At 43.0% G+C, this 23,236-nt stretch overlaps 1 protein-coding gene across 1 annotated transcript in view; it reads left to right on the top strand.

Moving 5' to 3' along the window:
• Positions 1–19,575, top strand: part of UVRAG (UV radiation resistance associated) — a 166,408-nt gene extending 146,833 nt beyond the window's left edge. Inside the window, exon 15 of the mRNA XM_077841751.1 lies at positions 17,691–19,575. Coding sequence (XP_077697877.1) covers positions 17,691–18,393 — 703 coding nt within the window. The 3' untranslated portion in view covers positions 18,394–19,575. The remainder of the gene's footprint in view (positions 1–17,690) is intronic.
• Positions 19,576–23,236: the final 3,661 nt, after the last annotated feature.

Raw genomic sequence — 23,236 nt, forward strand, 5'->3', positions numbered from 1 at the left:
GCAAGGGAGCTCCAATGCATGGAATGAGTGAGGGAGGTGCTACTTGGGAACAGGAAACCTTCCACCAGCGCCACCTACCTGGCCAAATGGAAAAAGTTCTTGTGCTGGTGCGATCGCAGTCACATATCCCTACTTCAGGCATCTATACCATTCATCTTGGACTGTCTACAGCACCTGAAGCGGCAAGGCCTGGCTGGATCATCCATCAGGGTACACCTCGTGGCCATCTCAGCGTTCCAACCGGGAGAGATGGGGCTTTCAGTCTTGGCCCACCATAGGGTTGGCAGTTTCCTTAAGGGCATGGAACAGCTACACCCACAGTCCTGCCCACAGGTACCAACTTGGGACCTCAACCTGTGTGGTGTTCCCCTCTGGTGGTATCTGAACCAGTGATCTTCTAGGTCACGCCAATCCTTGACTCTGGGAGGCAGCCTTACCCTGTTCTGCTGTGAGAACCCCCACTCCTGGGCTGTTCACGCATAGCCTCTGGCATGTAAGCTGCTCCTTGGATTCTGCAACCGAATGACGCTAGCCAATATCTCCTGTCCCAAACACAACCCTAGGAACTTCCGTCTTGCAGTGTCGAGTTATGCCCGCAAGACGCTGCAAGCTTATATCAATTCATCAATTTAACAAAGAAATTGATATGTACCAGGCTTGTTGCCCCAAGGGGAGTCTCTGACATGCTTCAAACTAAACACACTGCTTCAGGTAGAATAAGCAAACAAATTTATTAACTTATTAACATTATAAAGATAGATTTTAAGTGATTATAAGTCAAAGCATAACAAGTCGGATTTGGACAAATGAAGTAAAAGCGAAATGCAGTCAAAGTTGATCTTAACACTATCAGTGTCCTTACAAACTTAGATGCTTCTCACCACAGGCTAGCTGGTTGCTCTTCAGCCAGGCTCTCCCCTTTGATCAGCACTTCAGTCTTGGTGTGGTGTCTGTAGATGGAGGTGGAAGAGAGAGCATGGCAAATGTTTCTCCCTTTGATCATGTTCTTTCCTCCCTCTTGGCTTTGCCCCCCCCCTTCAGAGTCAGGTAAGCATTACCTCATCGCAGTCCCAAACTGGGGGTGACTCACTCGAGAGTCCAACAGATCCTTTTGTTGCTGTGCCTAGGCAAGTGTCCTTCGGTCCTGTGAGACTGGGCTGGGTTTGTCCCATTCCTGCCCTGATCAGGTGTGAACTGCCTCTCTGCTCTTGGGGAGTTTTTGCCTTGGCTTATTTTAAGCCATGAGGATACATTTTCAGCCTCATAACTACATACATATTATGACCTATAACATTACTATATCACTAATGTAACAACAATGCTCAGTGCATCATGACACCCGACATGACAAACTTTGCATTGGATACTACACAATCATTTTACAAGGATGAAGATGGGGGTGTAGGGTGTTCCCCTGTCACAACCTGGTCCTAGCTAGACTAATGGTAGCCCCATTCGAGCCACTGGCTATATGTTCCCTTCTGTATCTCTTGTGGAAGGTGGCCTTTCCGGTTGCTATCACATCGGCCAGGAGGATGTCAGAGTTAAAAGCACTAACCCCCAACCCCCCCACTCTGTCTTCCACAAGGATAAGGTACAGCTAAGACCACACCCAGCTTTCCTGCCCAAGGTGGTATCCCAATTCCACCTCAGCCAGGACATTTTTCTACCAGTTTCCTATCCCAAGCCATATGCCAATGTATAGGAGTAGAGGTTTCACTCATTAGATGTGGGGAGAGTGCTAGCATTCTACATTTGAGTGCACAAAGCCTTTCAGGAAGTGAAACCAGCTGTTTGTAGTGGTGGCAGACCGGATGAAAGGGCTTCCGGTTTCCTCACAACGCATCTCTTCCTGGATTACAGACTGCATCAGTACCAGCTATGACCTCGCCAAGGTCCCAGCCCTGGCTGGTATGGCCCACTCGACAAGGGCTCAGGCCTCATCCACCGCTTTCCTGGCCCAGGTGCCCATGCAGGAGATCTGCAGAGAGGCGACCTGGTCCTCGGTGCATACATTTGCCACCCACTGTGCCATCACCCAGCATGCTAGAGATGACGCAGCTCTCTGTAGAGCAGTGCTCCAGTCAGTGATTCCTTAACTCCGACCCCACCCCTGTAGGAAAGCTTGGGAGTTACTCAGTTGGAATCGACGTGAACAATCACTCGAAGAAGAAAAGACTGTTACCTTCTTGTAACTGTTGTTCTTAGAGATGTGGTGTTCACATCCATTCCAATACCCTCTGTCGGAGTAGCCGAAAAGAAGGAACCAAAGTGGGGTTGGGTTGGCAGGGTCATATATTGAGCGCCATGAGGGTGCCACTCCAGGGGGCTCCTGACAGGAGCTGCTAAGGGGAAAAGACCACCGTGCACGCAGCGTGCGCACACCTGATTGGAATGGATGTGAACAACCCATCTCAAAAGAACAACACTTACAAGAAGGTGAGTAACCATTGTTTTCTGAGTCCATTGCCATCAACTCTGTATTGAGAACTTCAGTCATGAATTACTCTTTCAAGGTTGAGATCCTTGGGGTTTGTCTACACTGAGGTTTTTTGTGCACAGATTAGAGCTAGTTGCACCACCTGTGCGAACTCTTAGTGTAGATGTGCTGCAGTGATGTAAAGGATAACTAATACTAGTGCTGCTAGCCTGAGGGGTACTCTAAGTAAAAAGCAAAATTGAATTGTTCTGTTTTAAAATGAATACTTATAACAATCTTGCTCATTTAAAACAAGTTTAACCTTTATAAAACAAAATGATGTTGAAATGTTCTTGAAATTCAATGATTTGTCTTTGCATTTTAATTGGTTTTATAAGTAGAAGTGTGTGTGTGTGTGTGTGTGTGTGTGTGTTACTATTTTGACTACTTTTTAAATATATATGTATTTGGCACTTATGATGCCTTTCATCTGAAGGTCAAACTGCTTTAGACAGCAATCAGACTTCCTCGCTCTTCTGAGGTAGACATTATCCCTGGGTCACTGATAAGTTGATTAGCCTGAGAAGTCCATGATGAGCCAGTGGAATAAGCCAGAGGGGAGGGTAATCTGCTGGAAAAACACTTTTAGTGCTGCCCTGCCTCCTGCCACGGAGCAACCAAGACAAAAAACAAATAAAAAGGCAAAGTTGTAGCAAAGGGAAAAAGAAAACCAGCCAAAGATAGCTGAGCAATGTGGCACCCCCTGGATGTGGTTTTGGTGCCCCTGGAAGTTGCCAACTATAATTGTCTGCCTGCGAGGCCTGCGTTGCCCAGAGGTCATGATCTAACCACTAGACACATCCACATTATACATAGTTATATTCAAAAGAAAAATAAAAGCTGGTGGTGATGGCTTTCCTAGCAAAACTACACACTCTGTGTGGCACAGTCTGGGAATGCAAATTAACATGAATCACTGACAAGCTATTTAGGGTATAAATGGTGGTGGTGTTGAGGTAATACCTAGGAACCGAAGTCATTTATCAGGGCCCCGTTGTACTGGGTGCTGTCCAAACCCATAAGATGTGTCTGCCCCAAACAGCTGACAGTCTAAATAATTAACATTAATATTTACAGTATATGATTCACATACATCATAAACTCCATTCAATTTATTAAGATAGTTGTACCAGTGGGATGAGTTTAGCACGATAGCCCACTTCCATATTTTTATAGGATTTTTACTGGGCACCCAGTGCTGCTAAAAATCTGCATTCTTTGGGCGCTCTTCAGCCTGGGAATTTCTTAACATTTAGAATAATGTTTTGTGATTAATCTGATTCATAAATTACATTGAGTCCTCCTGTCACCTTACAGCATCTGTCTTCCACATTTCAACGCAGTCCTGCATATTTTATACATTTTTGTTAAATCAACCTTAGGGCTGGTCAACACTGAAAATGTACATTGGAAAAAATCCACCCCCCTGAGATATGCAGTTAAGCCAGCCTAATCCCAGGTGTAGACCTCACTAGGTCTAAAGAAGAATTCTTCTGTCAACCTAGCTGACACCTCTTGGGGAGGTGGATTAACTGCAGTGATGGGCAAACCGGACCCGTCACTGTAGTGAGGGTCTACTCTGAAGTATTACAGCAATGCAGCTGTGCTGCTGTAGCGTTTTAAGTGTTGACATACCCTTAAATGACCACTAAGGTAGATTTGCACCTTTTGGCTTGAACATTGTCCTCCTTGTTAAGATCCAGGTACTCTGTGCTGTTTGCTTGTCTCCCTACCCCTTGCCTTTCTGTGAGCTTCTTTAACCACTTTGTGGATAGTTTGTTACATCCACTCCTAATTTTATGGGCTCTCCTGCTGCTCCTTTTAGTCATGGGTGTGATATGAACTTTCTCAATGCTGCTTGTGTTGGCAGCATGCACTCAGCTGCCAACCTCACTGAATCACCTTGGTGCCATAGAAATGTTGGGATAGTTTAAATGACACTATTGAAATAATTGATATTTATCTTGTGAAATGAAGTTGCTCAGTTTGGATTTGAAAATAACCTGCTGTCCCTTAAAAAAAAAAAAAAAAAAATTTGAACTAGGCTGTGGAAGAGCCTCCCCATTTCAGCTTTGTATCCAAATTAGTTTGGCAATCGCTTATTGAGAGTACCTGCGTCAAGTACCTTTCTGATACTCTGCGTCACGGGGTCACTCACCACACTGGCACCTCCTGTTGGGCGTTTCGAGAATTAGCTCAGTCCCAGTGGGTGTGCCCTCAGGTGGTGGTGGCTTTCCTGTCCCCACCTCCGCCTGCAGACCCGTTACAGCTCCTTTCTCTCAGCACCTGCTCCATGGAACAGCCCTCCGGCCATGTCACCATCTGCTTCCCCTCCCCCTCCGCTTCCGGGGGACTCCTCGAGCAAGAGTCCAGCCACTCGTCGCAGCATCTTAGCAGTCCCCAGTCGGGCCGCTCCTTCAGCCGCTAGGGCGGGGGAGGGGGCAGGCCTGCCCACTACTCCAGGCCCCAGCATAGAGACCCTGCAAACAGCAGCTTCCTGCTGCCTCTTCCTTCCAGCTCACTGTCTCTATTCCCTGGGCCACCTTCCTGCAGCCTCAGTTCCTTCTGCTTCTACCTCTGGCTCCAGCTCCTTTGTCCTTTTCCCAGGGCCTTGAGCCTGCAAGCCCTGGCAGCCGGTCAGGAGCTCTCCTTAGTCCCCGGTCCCTGCTAGCATCTGCTCTTCCCAGGGTGCTGGCCCCTCTGTAGCTCTCTAGGAAGCCGGTCATCTCCCTAGGGCTCCCTGCAGCAGACTAACTTGCTCTGGGTCTGCGGCTTCCTTTTATATGGGCCAGCTGGGCCCTGATTGGCTGGTCCAGCCTCTGCCCTAATTGACTGTTTCCCCTGCAGCCACTCTTTTGGCTGCCTGCTGCTGAGCCTCTCCAGGCTGGTTTTAACCCTCTCAGGGCCAATGCCGGGCTGGCACCACGTCACACTCTGTTTCACAGAATCCATTCTTCAGCTCGGAGCCCTGAGACTCCCTTCGGCCCTATTAGAAATGTGTCTTTGCATCGGGGTTTGATTTTCCTGTTGTGTTTCTGCTGGATCTCTTTGCCTGGTGAGATCTGTATTGTTTTGGTTTCTTAAAATGATACCAAGCTGGGAGAGGTTGCAAGTGTTTTGGAGGACAGGATTAAAATTCAAAATGATCTGGACAAACTGGAGAAATGATCTGAAGGAAATAGGATGAAATTCAATAAGGACCAATGCAAGGTACTCCACTTGGGAAGGAACAATCCATTGCGCGCACAAAAAATGGTAAATGACTGCAGAAAGGGATCTGGGGGTTATAGTGAATCACAAGCTATATATGAGTCAGCATTGTAACTGCTTCAAAAAAAGGAAACATTCTGGGATGTATTAACAGGAGTTTTGTAAACAAGACATGAGAAGTAGTTCCTCTCTCCTCTGTGCTGATACGGCCTCAACTGGAGTATTGTGTCCAGTTCTGGGCGCCACATATCAGGAAAGATGGGGACAAATTGGAGAATGTCCAGAGAAGAGCAACAAAAATGATTAAAGGTCTAAAAAAAATGACCTATGAGGGAAAATGGAAAACATTCGGTTTGTTTAGTCTGCAGAAGAGAAGACGCAGGGGGAACATAACAGTTTTCAAGTACATTTTAAAAAATTGTTCTCCTTAACCTCTGAGAATAGGACAAGAAGTAATTGGGTTCAAATTGTAGCAAAGGCAGTTTAGGTAGGACATTAGGAAAAGCTTCTTAACTGTCAGGGTACTTAAGCACTGGAATAAATTGCCTAGGGAGGTTGTGGAATCTCCATCATTAGAGATTTTTAAGAGCAGGTTAGACAAACAACTGTTAGGAATGGTCTAGATAATACAGAGCCCTTCCATGAGTACAGGGGGCTGGACTAGATGACCTCTCATGGTCTCTTCCAGTCCTGCGATTCTTTGATACGTACATATTTTCACATCTCCGCATGAGTGATTTATTGCTTCAAACTCATGTCTCCAAACTCTCTCAGCATCTCTCCTGACACCTATATTCTGTTGTTTACATATTTTCCTGCAAAATATTTCTTGTGCTATGTGAAGACAACATCAAGACAAATTTGTCCGTTTCTGTGCACTCTTTTATGGCTCTGAGTGGCAAGACTTGCCTTTCTGATATAGAGGCTGGACATTGGCTCTTTCTTAAGGTGAAAGATTATGAGGCTAAGTTGTTAATTATCCTGTCCCACTTGCAGTTCTCTTAAATATTTTTGTTTCCTTCCCTGTTTTGAAATTTGTTTAGTCTTGGAGCTTCATTGGCTTTCAGAAAAGCATAGTTTTTGCTGATGTCGAGGGCCCTGAAATCCTATTCACATATTTTAAAACTCCTGTTCTCCTTTGGCATGCCTTTTGCTTCTGCTTCTGAGGATTGACACTTTCTCATGTTTTTAGACTATATAATTTGTGGCCAGGATACGTGTTTATATTCCACTTCATTTATGGAGCTCTCTTTCAAAAGTTAGGCACTTTAACTAAATTTAAATCAAATCTAAGGATTTCTTTAGTTTCACTATTTTCTAATCTATTCAGCAATTTAATTTTAGTCAAATTTTGTGTAGCATTCCAGGAACAGCATAAAATGTCAAAGGGAAAGTGACTTTAGCACCAAGTGAAGAATGCACTTCAGCAAACATGGGTATTTCTTCTTTGTTAATAGAGTGTAGATGATATGCTTACACATCTGCGGTAAACATGACAACCCTTTTGACTTTGTCTGATCAGGCAGATCTTGTTTTTAGACCACATATTTGAAAGCTTTATCTCAAGATATCATTCAGGGATAGTCTATTTGTTAAATCAGGTTCTTCTTTGAGCGATAGCATGTCCATTCTACTTCAGGTGTGTGCACATCCAGTGCACAGTTGTCGGAGATTTTTCCCTCACCAGTACCCGTTGGGGCAGCACATACGCCCCAGGAAGCTTCATGCTGCTGCGCAATGATATAAAGCAGCGGTTCTCAACCAGGGGTCTGGGGCCCCCTGGGGGGCTGCAAGCAGCTTTCAGGGGGTCTGCCAAGTATGGCTGGTGTCAGACTCACTAGGGCTCAGGGCAGAAAGACAAAGCCCCACTGCGTGGTACTGAAGTCTGGGGCCCTGAGCCCCACCACCGGGGCTGAAGCCGAAGCCTGAGCAACTTAGCATTGTGCTGCCCCCTGTGGCGTGGGACCCCGGGCAATTGCCCTCCTTGCTACCTCCTAACACCGGCCCTGGCTTTTATATGCAGAAAAACCATGGTTGTGGCATAGCTGGTCCATGGAGCTTTTATAGCATGTTGGTGGGGGGCATCAGAAAGAAAAAGGTTGAGAGCCCCTGATATAAAGGGTGGAACCACCGCCAACCTCATTTACTTCTTTTCACCCAAGACCGTTGTGGAGCATCTTGTCTTGCTATCACAAATTTCCTTCTATTGGTATATAGTTCATACCTGCTTGTACTGGCTTAGTAGTTAAAGTGTTAGAGAAGTTTTCTTTTAAGTGTTTTTTTGAAAACCTTGGTTCCAGTTACTAGGTACCGACAGCTCAGTCGTCAGTATTCAAGGTTTGCCACTTCTGCAAGACACTGATGCCAGTGAATGACTCATACTCCAGTTGCCTGAAGTTTCTTGGAGAGACTCACATCCGCAATTGATGTCTAATTTGCAAAGACTTTAAGCCTAAAACCAAAAATGACAGGGAGGCTAGGCTTAACTTTCTGCTGATGAAGGCAGCCCTGTTGCCACCCTTGGACCTTCCCATTCGGAACAGGTACCAAGCATATCTACATCTATCAGAAGTATTCTTTCTGTTTTGACTGAGCCTAAGGGCCAATTGAACTACCACAATAGTTCATAATTGCCTCAGGCTTCTAGGGCATATGACCCCTCTCACTTAATGGTTCGACATGCCAGTCTCCATGTCAGAAAACTGCAAGGGTGGCTAGTGATGTACACAACAATTACTCATCCTTTAGGCATGTTAGTTTGATTACGAGCACAAATCTTGGCCTCTCTGGGTTGGTGGACAGAACTTTCCAGTAGGTTTTCCATTTGCTCCTGGTCAGCCAACTTTCATTCTAGTCACAGATGCTTCTACCCTTGGTTGGGGTAGAGGGGGTGGCGCACAAGGAATCCCTGCAAGCACCAAGTTTATGGTCTGCCCACGCTGTGACTCTTAATGTAAATGTCCGAGAACAGAGCCATCTGGCTACCTTGTCAAGCTTTCCTTCTCTATATCAAGGCAAGAAATTTGGTTGCGCTTACAGACAAGACAACAGCCATGTTCTCTGAACAGACAAGGTGGGGCCTGGTCAGCTCTGCTGTGACAGGAGGTAATGAGGCTGTTTTTCATCGCCAGGTCAATCCACTACAAAGCTTCTCACCTTCAGAGTGTGCAGAACAGTCTGGCAGACAAGTTAAGCAAATCCTTCACCAGTCACCACAAATGGTTGCTCTAACCAGATGTTCCCAGATTCATTTTTAGCAGTGGGGGACTCCCTGTTGATTTTTGCTGTGAACAAGTCTGTGTGAGAAGTGTCCTCACATTTGTTCCTGAGCAGATCACAGCCCAGGGTCTGTGATGGATGCTTTCCTATTACCCTGATAGTCAAGCTCCTGTACTCATTTCCTCCAGTCCCATTCCTCCCTAGTGTTGAAAATCAGGCAGTACCATGTTCAAGTCATGCTCATAGTTCCAGCGTGGCCTCAGCAATATTGGTTTTCCACTCTGCTGACCCTTTCAGTCAGAGTTCCATTGACACTACTACTGGATCCAGAGCTGATCTCTCAGGACCACAGTCACCTCCTCTACTCCAATCTGCAGGCCGTCTATCTGAGAGCCTGGATACGCCACCGCTGATTCCTCAGGAAGAGATCTATTCAAAGGTGGTTCAGGACATACTTTTAAATAGTAGAAAACCTTCTAAATATACTTAGTTGTAGGGGGGAGGGATAGCTCAGTGGTTTGCGCATTGGCCTACTAAACCCAGGGTTGTGAGTTCAATCCTTGAGGGGGCCATTTAGGGATCTGGGGCAAAAATTGGGGATTGGTCCTGCTTTGAGCAGGGGGTTGGACTAGATGACCTCCTGAGGTCCCTTCCAACCCTGATATTCTATGATCTAAGGGGAAAAGGTTCCCTGTCTGGTTCCAGGAAAAAGGTGTTTCTCTACTCTGGGCTCTAGTCCATCATGTGTTGGATTATTTGTTGTATCTGAAACAGGCCGGTCTTGCCATTTGTTTCATTGAAGTCCATGTAGCACTTATCTCGGCTTTTCACCTGTCGATCACTTTTCTCCAATCCTATGACAATCAGATTTCTAAAGGGTTTGGGCCGGTTGTATCCCCAAGTGGAGGATCCCCATCCCCGCTTGGGATTTAAACCTGGTGTTAACAAAATTAGTGGGTTCTCCTTTTGAATGTTTAGCCACTTGTTCATTACTCCAACTCTCAGTGAATGTAGCTTTTTTGATGACCATTATATCAGCCAGGAGAGTAGGTGAATTATGAGCTCCAGTGTCTAAACCTCTGTATACTGCCTTCTTCAAGGACTAGGTGTACCTACACCTTCATCCAAGGTTCCTTTCCAAATTGGTGTCTCACTTCCATATTAATCAGGCTATCTATTAACCAACTTTCTTCACTAAGCCTCATGCTCATAAGGATGAGGAACTTCACACATTCTAGAATGGTATTAGGAGACCATTGGCATTTTACCTGAACAGGACTAAACCATTTGGGTCATCTTTATACAGTCTGCAATTGCCACACACTGAAGTGCTGTCGAGTCTCTGCTCAAAGAATCTTGTCCTGGATCTCCTGTTATATCAGTTTGTACTACAACTTGGTCAATGTAACCCCTCCGATCAGTGTCTTAGCGTATTCAGTGAGGGCACATGCAGCCTCTACAGCCTTTCTGGCCCAAGTACCCATTCTGGACATTTGCAAAGTAGAAACTTGGTCCTCAGTGCATACCTTTGCCTCACATTATGTCATCTCTCAACAGTTTAGAGATGATGCCAAGGAGGACCTGTGGTCCTTCAGTCTTTATTTAGGTAGGCTGCAATTCCACCAGCAGATCAAGCTGTTTTTGAGTCATCTGAAGTGGAATGGACATGTGCAATCACTTGAAGACCGTTACTAATCTGTTCCATAACTCTGGTTCTTCAAGGTGTGTTGCACATGTCCATTTCAAAACCCATTCTCCTTTGCCTCTTTATCAGAGTCTGTCTGGTGCAAAGGAACTGAAGAAGGGTGGTGGCAGCTCTGCCCTTTATATTGTCACCTAGTAGCACGATGCAGCAGAAGACTCCTGCATCGTCCCAACAGGTACCATTGAGGGAAAAATCTCTAACTGGGCCCCAGGCACTTACGCACTGAAGTGAAATGGATGTCTGCAACACATCTCAAAGAACGGCAGTTACAGAACCAATTGGTAACCATTTCTTCTTAAATATTGCTTTTTCTTTCATACTGCCTGATGCAAGGAGAAAAGTAAAACTGAAGTTACTGAGCTTAGAAAACTCTGGTAGCTTAATTTATGAAGTTTTAAAAAAAATTGTCAATTTCTTAGCTGCCAAAAAAGACACAATTTCACCTTAACTTCATATTGGCAGCCTTCTTTTGGCACCTTTTGCAGCCCTGTCATTATTGTGCATTATTTAAGCAGTAATCTTTAAGAAGGTGAGAAACTATTATTGCTTTTTAGCACAGTTGACATGATATTGGCTTAGAGCTGTGCCTGGAGTTCAAATATTTCAAATGGCTATAAACCAACTTAAACACCTTCAGTTAGCGTTCTTATTACCATGAGGTCATAGTTTGCAACCAAAAAAAAATCAAATGGTGTTTAAGTTATTTTTTTAAAGTATTCTCATACCATAGAGCATAGCTGTGGATTTTGGCTTCTGGCCAGACAATCAGGATTTAGTATTTTGACCAGCTGTGATCTAGTAATGTTCCTCGGAGGAAACATTTTGTAGGGAGGGAAAGATACATACTTGAGACTGTGAATTGTATTCTGTCTTCCATAATACATTATTGTTTGAGAGACTGTTATAGATAGAATAAATAATCAGAAGTGAATCTGATTGAAAGAACTTTTTGAACAATAAAGCTGTGAACAGATCACAATTCGCATCTCTTGACTGGAAAAAAAACACTTTGAAATATTGTAGATTTTAAAAAAATCTCTCTGAACTCCCAGGTTGCTGCACAGCAGAATTCCTGTCTCTTGCACAATAGGTGCTTCTGAGGGTGTCGAAAGGTATTACTACCAATCAGTGAAGAGAGAACACTCTAAACAGACTTTAAAGGAAACTGCTTTATTTTGGGCTGCTAGTGAAGTAACTTTATGTATGTTGTAAGGCTTACAACCTCATTATGATATGGTTTTTTGAAATCCAGACACAATTGGAACATTCAGATTCTGTCATTGATGTAATATGCTTATCTATAATGCTCAGTAAATGTCAGTTTTCCCAATTTTTATTTATAAATTCCACTTCATAATAGCATTTCATTTTGCCCCATATGTCACTGACTCCAGTCTGGTCCAAGTTGATGACTGAAAGTCTGATGGCAATTTACCAAATCATTTCATATACTTCTCTGGTCTCAGACCATTCCTAGAGGACAGGGGTCCACATCTGTTTACAGTCTCAGAAGATGAGCCAAGTATCTGGGATTGGAAGCTGAACTAACTTGTCCTTAGAAACAGTTTTTGTCAGGGTTGTACCTTAGCAGGGCAGCCTGGGAAGTCTTGCATTGCCACCAATTGAGTAGATAGACGTCCGTCTCTATAGCTGCTAGACAAACGAATTTCACATCTTCTGAAGTAACTTTTTAAAAAAATCCTCTGCCAATTAGCTTTAGCTTGCTAACGGAGTACATTATTTAATTGGTTGCAAAACTAAGTAACCTGCTGTTTGTCTAAAATCCACAATCTAGTCAAATATTGTTTGCCATCCATGGGGAAATATTTGAAGGCTTAGAATGGAAGACCATAAGTCACACCATCCAGTTAAGGGAAGGCATATTCTGTACAATCCCTCACTTTCGCACTTCATTTGTACTGATTTTGTAGGAAGTAACTTGTATATACTCCTCTCTAGATGCCAGTACATATTTAAGGTTGTAGAAAAGAATCAACCTTCAAGTTCTTGTGCTTTCTCTTAGGTTATGATTGTAGAATACTATAAATACTCTTAAACATAAGTTCTAACCATTGCAAAGTAAAACAAAATGCTATGCCATTGGTGTGACTGGGGTAATATAATAGAAAACTGGAGACAAAGGAAAATATAAGTATGTGGGCTCTGATGGGCCTTTATTTGAAAAAAAGGGGGGGGGGAACAAATTAATCCCTGACTTCAGTGGAATTACACTAGGGATGAATTTGTCCTAAACTTGTTGCAGTGAGAATACTCACATGATATTTTTCCAGCACTTTTTTGTGATTTTAATTATTCTAGTTGTGGATTTTTGGCCCTTAATTGTCCTATTTGTTTTATTTAGCTATTTGCTCCTGTATGTTCCCTAAATTTGTATATTTCATTTAGCCTATGGCCAGTCTGAATCCAGTACAGAATAGGGAAGTATAGTACCTTTATTTTAATTATTGAACCAGAAGTATAGGGACACAGCCCTGCCCCCAAGGAGCTTACAATTGAAACACCTGGCTTGTGGCTGCAGTTTATTATACTGTTTGCCCCCAGTCTCCAGTCTGACCATCATTTTGTGAATACAGTTCATTGATCATTCTCCCACCACCCTCCTTGATGCACATCATGTTCCTAGAACAGCAGTACACTTAGCCCTTTTCTCATTGTTCTGCTGACTCCAGATGGGATGAATGTCCTGCGGCAGAATGATCAAGTTGATTTCCTGCTTAGAGCAATTTAATATCTGTAAACTCTTCTAAATGTAAGCCCTGTTTTATTTACATGAACTGTGTGTTAGTGTGGTGAACAGTAGCAAATGCCAAATAACTTAGCAATTCTCTCTGTAACCCCTCTCCCAACTTCCCATCTCTGATTTTTGTCATATCTGAAGTTAGACCTGCTCCTACCATCAGATTCATATGGGTAGATTCCCATTGGCTTCAGCAGAGTGGCTTAAGATTCTGCCTTGATTAATCTGATTGCAGGATCAGGCCCTTAAATTGTAAACTGTTGAGGAGGAGGGACTGTATCTTATGTACTGTGGCCCCTCCCATAATTTTGAGCATTGTAAAAGTGTTCCGATGCAGTGCATTCGTTCTTCTGTTTACTGTTCAAGAAATATGGCCAGACATGACTTTCCTGTAGACCTAGAGAAGCTACAGCAGCCTGTGCATGCTCAAATTCTAAAAAAATGAGAAGTAACTTCGTAATCATTAGAAATTAATTTTGCATTGCTGCTGCATTAGACTGTTAGGATCATTTAGTGTACATCTCTGTCTGCACACTTGATCTACTTGCAAGGAAAGGAAGTTACTTATTTTTGCCGATGAACAACCTCTTTTATCGCATCGACTTATAACGTGTCAGTGAAAAAGTCTGGTCTTATAAATGTGTTCCATCGTTTTAAAAAAGAACAAACCCAGAAAACTTTCTCTGGTTTTATTAAACTTGTTTTTGACCCTTTATTCACTAAATGTCTGCAATATAGTTAATGTGGCATGTCTGTTTATGCAGCTGCCATTGTGTCCTAGCACGAACAAGTTTTCTAAAATATATGCCCTATCTTGCCGTGTTTTTTCCTTCTGCTGTAAGAGGCATGCCTTATTTTGTTTGAATATTTTGGCTTAGTTCCACAATTGCTGGTCTAGCTCTTTTTGGTCTGAAGCAGTATTTTCTTTCCCTTCTTTGGACAATGTGGTTCTCCTGGGGTTCCAACTAGCAGGAAGAGATTCTTGTTTGACTATTGACCCTGACATTGTTATAGAACCCAAGGAGCATGATTTCATCTTTGAATTTTACAGAATAAATTAATGTTGGAATCAATTGATGGAGTGGCCTACCTTTTTGAAGGGAGGGGAAATAGGAGTTGCACTGGAGGTTGAAAGGATTAGTGCTGGGCTGCATATAAATGATTTTCCCCCCTCCTCTGGCATAGTTTTTTTTAAACATTACCATTTAAAATAGATTGTGTATATATTTAGTGATGGAGAAGGCAGACTTATCAAATAGATCAAGACATGAAAAGCCCATTCTAAACAGTGGTCACTCTGTCTTCATCCAGACTGCACAAAATAATTTTGGAACATTGTTCCTGGGGTGCCCCTTTGTGAAGTGAGATTGTAAGCCATGTGCAGTTTGTGCTTTGAGTCACATGGCATACTCTTGGGCTGTGTAAATAATGGTGCACATGTTCTTGGTCCTGCTCCAGTGCTTTTGATGGTCTGGACTAGTGGGTTTCTTTCTGCAGTTTGAACTGTTAGTGACAAATCACTGCCTTCCATGTCCTTCTCCCCACGCAGCTGAGTGAGTTCCCTGTACAGACTGGCTCCTCCATTTTCTTCTGTTCAACTTCTGATTCTGCTGAAGACAGACGCCATACACTCCTTGTAGGGCAGGCAGATGACAAAGTGTCACAAGTGTAGCTGTACCCAAATTCCTGCTTCACTAAGCAAATGGTGCTGCAATTGTGAAGCTCTTGTTCACCACCAAGACTGATGGGAAGAGGCCAGGCTCTGTCTACCTCTTCCTCCCAACCGACAGATGGGCCTCTTCCAGCAACGCTCATGGCAGTGGCATCAGACTAGGAAAGTCTATTCCCCTGTGCTCTGCACTTCAAGTGGGGCGTTGGCTCTCTTCTGCTCAGCCCCTCACTGGGCAGCCAACATTCAGAGTTCAACCCCCCCCACCCCACCCCCGTCAGGTCAAGTGGCATGTGCTACTAGATCTGTTGGGAAAAGGATGCAAGAAGGGACCATTCACTAGATGCATGAAGGAAATAATTTTTTCTACCATGTAGTTATCCAGTATATCTAGAAATAGGCAAAAGACAGTATTCTCATTTATCAATACATAAGCTTTCATTTTATACTAAAAACTAGCTGCTATTTCTTAAATGACCAGACAGACCCTTGCAGTTAAACAGTGAATGAGCAGTCAGATGTGACTGTCTTTTATAGCTATTTATTTATTAGATGAGAATATTACTTCACATAAACAACTTCAGAATGACATGCCCCTTTCCGTCAGCTCCAAACAGTTTGCCAAGGAATGCTTTAAGAAATGTGGTCTGGCCTTGAGTCTTCATAAACCCTCAGGGCTCAGAGTAAATCTCTAAGATATGTAACATAGCCATAAACATGTTACAGCTTCATGCGGAGCAAAATGCTTTATATAAAACCTATTTGACTGTATTTTTTAAATGGGCAGCGTGAAACTTCCTGAAAACACAGCAGTCCGTTCTTCCCCTCTGTTCCTTTGTTTCTCAGACTAAGGCTCCCATCTCACAGGGAAGGCTCAGCAAACCCAGAGGAAATGAAGGAAAGGAAAACTTATTAGGATTTGAGGAACCTAATATCTTATACTTAGTGTTGAGTATTTGGTGGTGGTTTACTGAATCCAAAGCTAAAAGGAGTAACAAAAAAAGGTGAAATAGACTACCCCTGGTATACTTGACTAAAATATACGGCCTGCTTGCAGTCTTCATCAGTTTTTTTTAAAAAAGGGGGTTGCACTTGGTATGAAGGTTCTATTTACAAATCGATAATATAAAGGGTTGTTAAATGGTTGGCGTTTTAACAAATGGCTAATGGTTGGAGTCCACCAGGTCAGTAGGGATTGCTTATGATCATCTATGACGCCATCCCCTGGTGTGCTGAAACCCTCTAGAACACATGTTACTCTGTAAGATATTTATAACATCTATTCATTTATTAACTGTTTGTAAAAAGTTTATAAATGGAAACTTAATGAAAGGTATGTTCAAAAAAAGCTTGCTGTAAGGGAGGCCCGAAGCAGCACTGAGGTCCGGAAGATAAGGCACTGGCCTGGGAATTGGGAAACATGGGTTTTGTTCCCAGCTCTGTCACTGACTCTCTTTATAGCTTTGGACAAGTAATTTTTCTCTCCGTGCCACATTTTCCCCAAGTTGGGATTCTTACTTTTTTTTGTAAAGCGACTTGAGTTCAAGTGAAAAGTGCTGTGTACTCTCCACAGTAAGCATGGAAGTAACAAAGCGCATCAGCCCTTGAATGGAAAGGGGAGTATTGTTCAAACTTGACTGATTTTTGGAGGTCACATGTGCCAACAGTGTTAGGGGATTGAGTTGTTCAGGGGATTGGTAATGGCTGTATTGGAATTGGTTACTTGGAGGTGAAATGTGTTCTCTATATCCCAAGAGCTTTAGTAATCAAACAGTTTACCAAAGAATGTCTTTTTGCCAACAAATATGAACTGAGTCGCTGACTTCAGTTTCCTCATGGGCAGCGTTCCCACTATTAACCACTGCCATATTTGCTTATTGCTATCATAAATTTGCTTGCGAAGGCTGTGTTGCTAATGTTCATTTAATGTAAAAAATAAATACAGATAATTGGAGCATTTGAAGTATTTTACAAATCACTTTTCAGAAACTTATTGTGGAGTAGAGTAACATGTAAACTGATTTTAATCGATAGTGTGGCTCACCACTACTCATTTCTGTCTTTGCTGGTCAGGAGCTAATGCTGGCTTTTTGCTAACAACAACAATACTTAGAGTTCTGATGGCCATAGTTTCTCTGTAGTGTTTACAAGCCCTTATACTGCTAGCACAAGTTAATTTTATAACAGTCAAGATCCTGTGCAATACCTCCTGAAATCTCACAATAGGCTATGCTTTTGGGAACTTCTACTCGAAATAGTGCTTCCAACTGCGGTGATTGCTTATTGAAGGATTTCATGATAATGAAAACTTTAAGGTAATTATATGAATCAGTGTAACATGATAGTTTCTTGGTTGGTTGACATTTAGACAGTGGGAGTTTTCTACATACACCCCAGCTGAGCTTTAGTTTTGTCAGTGAAGTTGTAACTTGGGATGTCTTCTACAGTGTACAGCGTTAAGTGATACATTTTGGGTGCCAACACTCTAGGGCCAAACTTGCTGGTCTTGCTCTAGAAGTCCTCAAGTAATAGGTTGTCTGAGCTCAGTAGTAATTCATTTGTCATAGCCCTGAAATGATGCTCTTCTGGCTATAACCTCTTGTGCTGTGATCACACACTGACTATGATTTTGTCATTTTTTATCTTATAGCGATCGGCATCATATTTCTAGTGCAATTCCAGTTCCAAAGAGACAAAGTTCTACCTTCGGGGGCTTGGATGTTAGTTTATCTACTGGGCCCCCTTCTCCAGATAAGGGACACCGGAAACGAGCCAGCTCGGAAAATGAAAGACTACAGTACAAAACCCCCCCTCCTAGTTATAACTCTGCATTAGCACAGCCTGTTGCCATTGCAGCCCCTGTAGAAGAGTCAGATAAAAAATCTGGATCTCCAGCCTCATCCTTAGATACCTCCTTGGACTTCTCAAAAGAAACTAACAAAAAAAGAGAGGATTTGTGTGACAGTTTAAATGCAGAAAATGGGAGTCTGAATAATGTCCAAGACCAGCAGGAGTCTTTCCTGGGACGTATTAGTGCAATAAATGGAACATTTCTGCCTAGTGAATGCACTGGCAGCGCAAGCAGCGAGCAGCCATGCGAGTTCCATCCGCCCCTCAGCACTGATCTTTGTTGCACTGTCGAGCAGGCAGAGGAAATAATTGGGATGGAAGCAACAGGATTCAGCACTGGCGATCAGTTAGAAGCCTTTAACTGCATCCCGGTGGACCATGCTGTGGCAGTGGAATGTGATGATCAAGTTCTAGGGGAGTTTGAGGAGTTCTCCCGAAGGATCTATGCACTGAACGAAAACATGTCCAGCTTTCGCAGGCCGCGCAAAAGTTCGGACAAGTAAGCTTCAACAGGAATTCTGTAGTGGACGGTACCACGGTGATCTCCGCAATCTGAAATGAAGATGAAGTTGCACTTATAATCCTTTGTTTTAATTATGGAAAAATGATTAAAGCTGTTCCTTTGGTGTTGGAAAATTAACTTTGTAACTGAGAGTGATAACACAGGATCATGGTATATTCACAGTCCAGGTAAACTTTGACTCTGTTTCCAGTCCTTTCTTTGTCTGGTATTTATAAGCTGTTTTTCAGGTACCAGAGTCCATTCTAAATACTTTCTTTGAAAGAGATTTTAGTGCCAATCAGGCCCTTGTATGAATCTGTCTGCTTACGTTATTTAGTTATATTTTATTTTCATCTTTTGAGGGGAAAAAAGTTAATTTAAAAATATATCTATGGTAAGACCAGCAGTCATTATATTTTTACCTTCTCCAATATACAGTTTCTCTTGAGCAATGTAGTCAGTATTACAGAAATACCATGAATTTGCTACTTTTGAACAACGTCTTATTCAGTTGAGTTTTGCAATCCTTAAAATTTTAAGATTGCACTGATGGGTTTTCTGTTCTTTAAAGCCTGGTGGAAACATGCATCTTTTATAAGCATCTAAACAAGATTCACACAGTTTCTCTCCCCACGTAAATGATACTCACACCAATTCCCTCCCCTCCTACACTCACTGCTACTACCAGCAGGCAAAATTTCTGGGTGGAGACATTGATAACTTAACTATTCAACAGTCATCTGTTAATTTAACCAATGGAAATTGCCCCACTCCTGGTTTAGGATTAAAATAGAGCTACTTCACCAGAGGCAAAAGCCTAAAAGATGCATTATATGAGCAGGTTCCACCTGTCATCTGTAGTATGAGATGTCTGGCTTTCAGACATCAAGGTGCTGTGATGGATTTCATGGACACTCTCAAGTAATCCAGACTATGTGCAGTCAGTACATGGGAACTGTTATGCCGTTTGATTGTAGATAGGTAGTTTACCACTGGCACACGTGTTTACAACTTCACTAATGGAAAAACAGATTTTGCAGCCTGTTCGTGATTTCCTGGTATTTGTCTGAGTTCGATTTCATTGCTCTTGCTTTCTATATTGTATACCCAAGAATTTGGGCTCAGTTGTGAGCTCTCAAATATAAATCTGTATAGCAGAATAAAAGTTTAATTTACTTCCTCATGCCTGATTTTTCTTTCCCACTTTAACCTTTCTCTTGGACCGATAAGCTAGTCTGTTACTTTCTAACTTCACCATAAGGTTAACCCACATTAATTTAAACTGTGGATATGTGTAGGTTGACAAAGCAACACATTGAGTGTGAGATACAGTAGACACAGTTGCAGTCTAGAAGCTGCATTTTCTGTGTAACCCCTTAATGAGGTATATTGAAATCCTATTTATATTTTCATTAAAAGTTTCAAAAGTTTGTTTCTAACTGCATTAGTCAACCTAGCCTTTCTATAGCATTTCACCTACTTTTAGGATATTGCAAGAAACATTTAAAGACAGGCATTCAGAAATTAAGGCCAAGGTATTAAGCACGTGTCTAATGTCAAGCACAAACATATTCCATTTAACTCAGTGGGACTGCTCAAATGCCTAAAGTTGGGCACATGCTTAAGTACCTTGTGGAATTGGGCCCCATCTGCCCTAGAAGATGGGGCTTCAGTTCTAACCTCATGAAAAATTCCTTTGCATTCTAAATAAATTGTCTGTATTTCCGTAGGTAACAGCTGTTTTAAAGCACTATTACTATGCGTGGGGAAAACTTACAAAATATTTTTTATTAAACCCTATGGACAGCAGAATGAGAGCCAAATGTGAATGCACAGAATTCCCATTGAAGTCTCTCTGCTTCAGATGAGAACAAAGTGGTGGGATGCTCCATGCTAATGACTTCATCTTACATTCTTCCTCCTCTTTGCTAGCCGAGAAATGTAGCAGAACCTCCTACAACCTCCAGTCTGAGCACCAGTGGCAATAGGGGTCACTCATGCACATGGGAGGGTGGAATTTGATTTTTTCTTTTATAAAGCGGAGCACTTCTACTGATACATACATGCATGAGGCAAGTCATTCTATTTGGGAATGTAATGTAGCCTGTGCTGTGGTGTCTCTAAATCTACCCAAAGAAGAGTTGTAAAATTATGTCCCTTACACAGTTGACTCAAAGCAATTGAACAATGTATGAAACAGGGTTCAGAGAACAAAAGTGTGACGTTAAATACCTTTTGCATTAGTTTCAAATTGATTCTCAGGTTCCACACAACCAAACGAAGCCCAATAGTTGTCTTCCCATATGTTGTGTTGCTCTTTAACCCAGTGTTTCTAGAGTTTATAAAAACTCTTCTAATGAACCACTAGTGACCCCTTGTAATTATTATGCTTATATCACAGTACAGCAATTCTTGAGTCTGCATGTTTGTTGCACAAGTTTGCTTTACCTACTTTCTTCAATAATGAATCCTTTCAGCGCACCCACACCTTAAATTGCCACCAAGTTTCTTGGCAGCGTTTTTATAATGTTCTACCTAAAACAGTGTCTTGGGGCTAATCAAAGCATTGACAAATTTTTGCCATTATAAGGCAAAAATATTGCACAAACCACCACCTCGGGGCCTTTTTACAGTTTGCCTTGTAAATTACTGAATTTAAAAAAAATCTTGGTGAGGGAGAATGGAGGCAAGCTGTAAAGTGGGATGATAGATCACTGCATTTTAGTTGCCAAGAGCCTTTTAGTTTCTGCACAGCTGACACACTGTAGAAGTCTGCAAGCGTTTTCGAGTGAAAATGTTCCATTGCATTTTCTTCCCCCGCTAGAAATTCCTAAGATTCTCAGAATATTAGTTTTGGAAGGTTGCATCCAGCTATATTTTTATAGCAAGCATGAGTGTGTTGGCTTATCCTTACCTAGCCAGGTATTCTAAATAACTAAAACAAAATTAAATATCCCATAATAAATGGCATGTTAAAGTTCCATTGGTAATTGCAAGAAATCTCGGCATCTGTATTTCTAAAATAAATTGGTTAGTATTTATCTGAAGAGTTAAGTGTGTGGTTTCTTTACTAGAGGACTATTTTAATCTGTACATTGCTTCAAATTGCATGTCGTGGTGACCTTTGAGTCCAATGTTCTCGCTCAATAAAGTTTCTTGGCTTTCAATTCCTCAGCCCCACATATGAATAATATTCATATTGAATATGAATAATATGAAAGCAGGTTTAGTTTAAGAAAACATCACCTTGTCTAATTTGATCTGAATTTTATTTCACATGAGATGGCACTGCATCACTTTTTCACACTCCTCGCAAAGAGATGGTACGCAGCTGGAATAACAGAGCCACATCCCATTGTGCTGCTCTCGGGCAGCTGGACACGCAGAGCTTCGCGGATTGTGGAAATGTCATGTTCATTCATAAGGGAGGTGTTACTAGTCTTCTGGCACCTTCTGTGATCCAAGCTAATAAGCAACATATGTCTGTTGAAGGAGTTTATCTTCCAGTCAAACAAGAGACCACCACTGCAACCCCTAAAAGGGAGTGACTGTGACACGGGACACTGGGTGGGAGGCAGTGTAATATGAATAACCAAAGGGACCCTCTATGCTTCAACAGTGATGCAAAAGACATTTCCTCCCTTGTCCAAGCAGAAGGTAAAACGCCAAGACCCCAGGCAAGGGTGGGCTTGAGGGAATCTGGAGTGTGAGGAAAAATGGCTTCTGAATCGGAAACCCAGTAATATACAGCCCTAAACCACAAGCAGAGCTGGGATAGGGAGATTCTAGAGGGTTACAACTCAATAGTATTCTTCACTAACTGTCTTAAAGTGTTGTGTAACATTGCTGTGCCCAGTTAAACAGCTCCCGCACTTTGGTAAAGAAGTGATAGGTATATACCATATGACTGTTGCGTGGCAGTGACTCACCACTGCGGCGCCTCCTGCTGGTTGTCCAGGGAATTAGCTCTTTTCAGCCAGGAGCACCCTCTGCTGGTCGGTATCTTGCCTGCCACTGGCCCCGTGCCCCTCCTGGATGCTGGTGCTCTTCTAGATTAGGGTTCTGTCCCCTGGCAGTGCCCCCTCAGTCTGGGTCCCCCCTCCCAGGTGGAACCCCCATCCCCTTAACCTCAGTGGCTACTGTCAGTCATAGTCTAGCCCCCGCTCCCTGGGGCAGACTGCAGTCTGTACCACACATCGGCAAGAGGGGTCAGACCAGCTGCCTCTGTCTCGGTCTGGGCTGCTCCTCTGCAGCTTTAGTACCCTTTCGTGGGCCTTTACCTCGGCCTGCAGCCTGGGGCTCTGCTAGGCTGGAGCTCCCCAGCTCCCTCTGCCCTTCCCCAGCACTGCTCTTCCCTAGGTACCCTCCTTAGCTTCCCAGACAGCCAGGTCCTCCTCTCTCCATGTCTGAGTCTCTCAGCTCCTGGCTAACAGCGCTCTTATAGGGCCCACTGAGGCTATTTCCCCCAATCAGTCTAGTTTTCCTCTGGCTACAGCCCTCTCTTAGGGCTGTTTTAAGCCCTTCGAGGCATGAGGGGGTGACCACCCTGCCACAATGACAAATATAGTTTGTATTGTTTTATAGTCGGTAGAGGTCCCTATGAGGTCAAGTGACTCACTTGTGGTCACAGATCAGGCCAATGGCAGATCTGGGATTATCACAGTTCCTAATCTGTAAAATATGTAAAATAACTTCCTTTGTCCATGTAAATTATAAACTTTCTTGGGCAGCTACTCATAGGCACTACATGCATATAGTAAGCTAGCACAATGAAGAACAGATCTTAGCAGGGCCCTCTAGGCCACTATGAGGACATCAAACCCATACTCTACTGGCTCCCAGCT

The sequence above is a fragment of the Eretmochelys imbricata genome, chromosome 1 (assembly GCF_965152235.1).
Source record: "Eretmochelys imbricata isolate rEreImb1 chromosome 1, rEreImb1.hap1, whole genome shotgun sequence".
NCBI lineage: Eukaryota > Metazoa > Chordata > Testudines > Cheloniidae > Eretmochelys > Eretmochelys imbricata.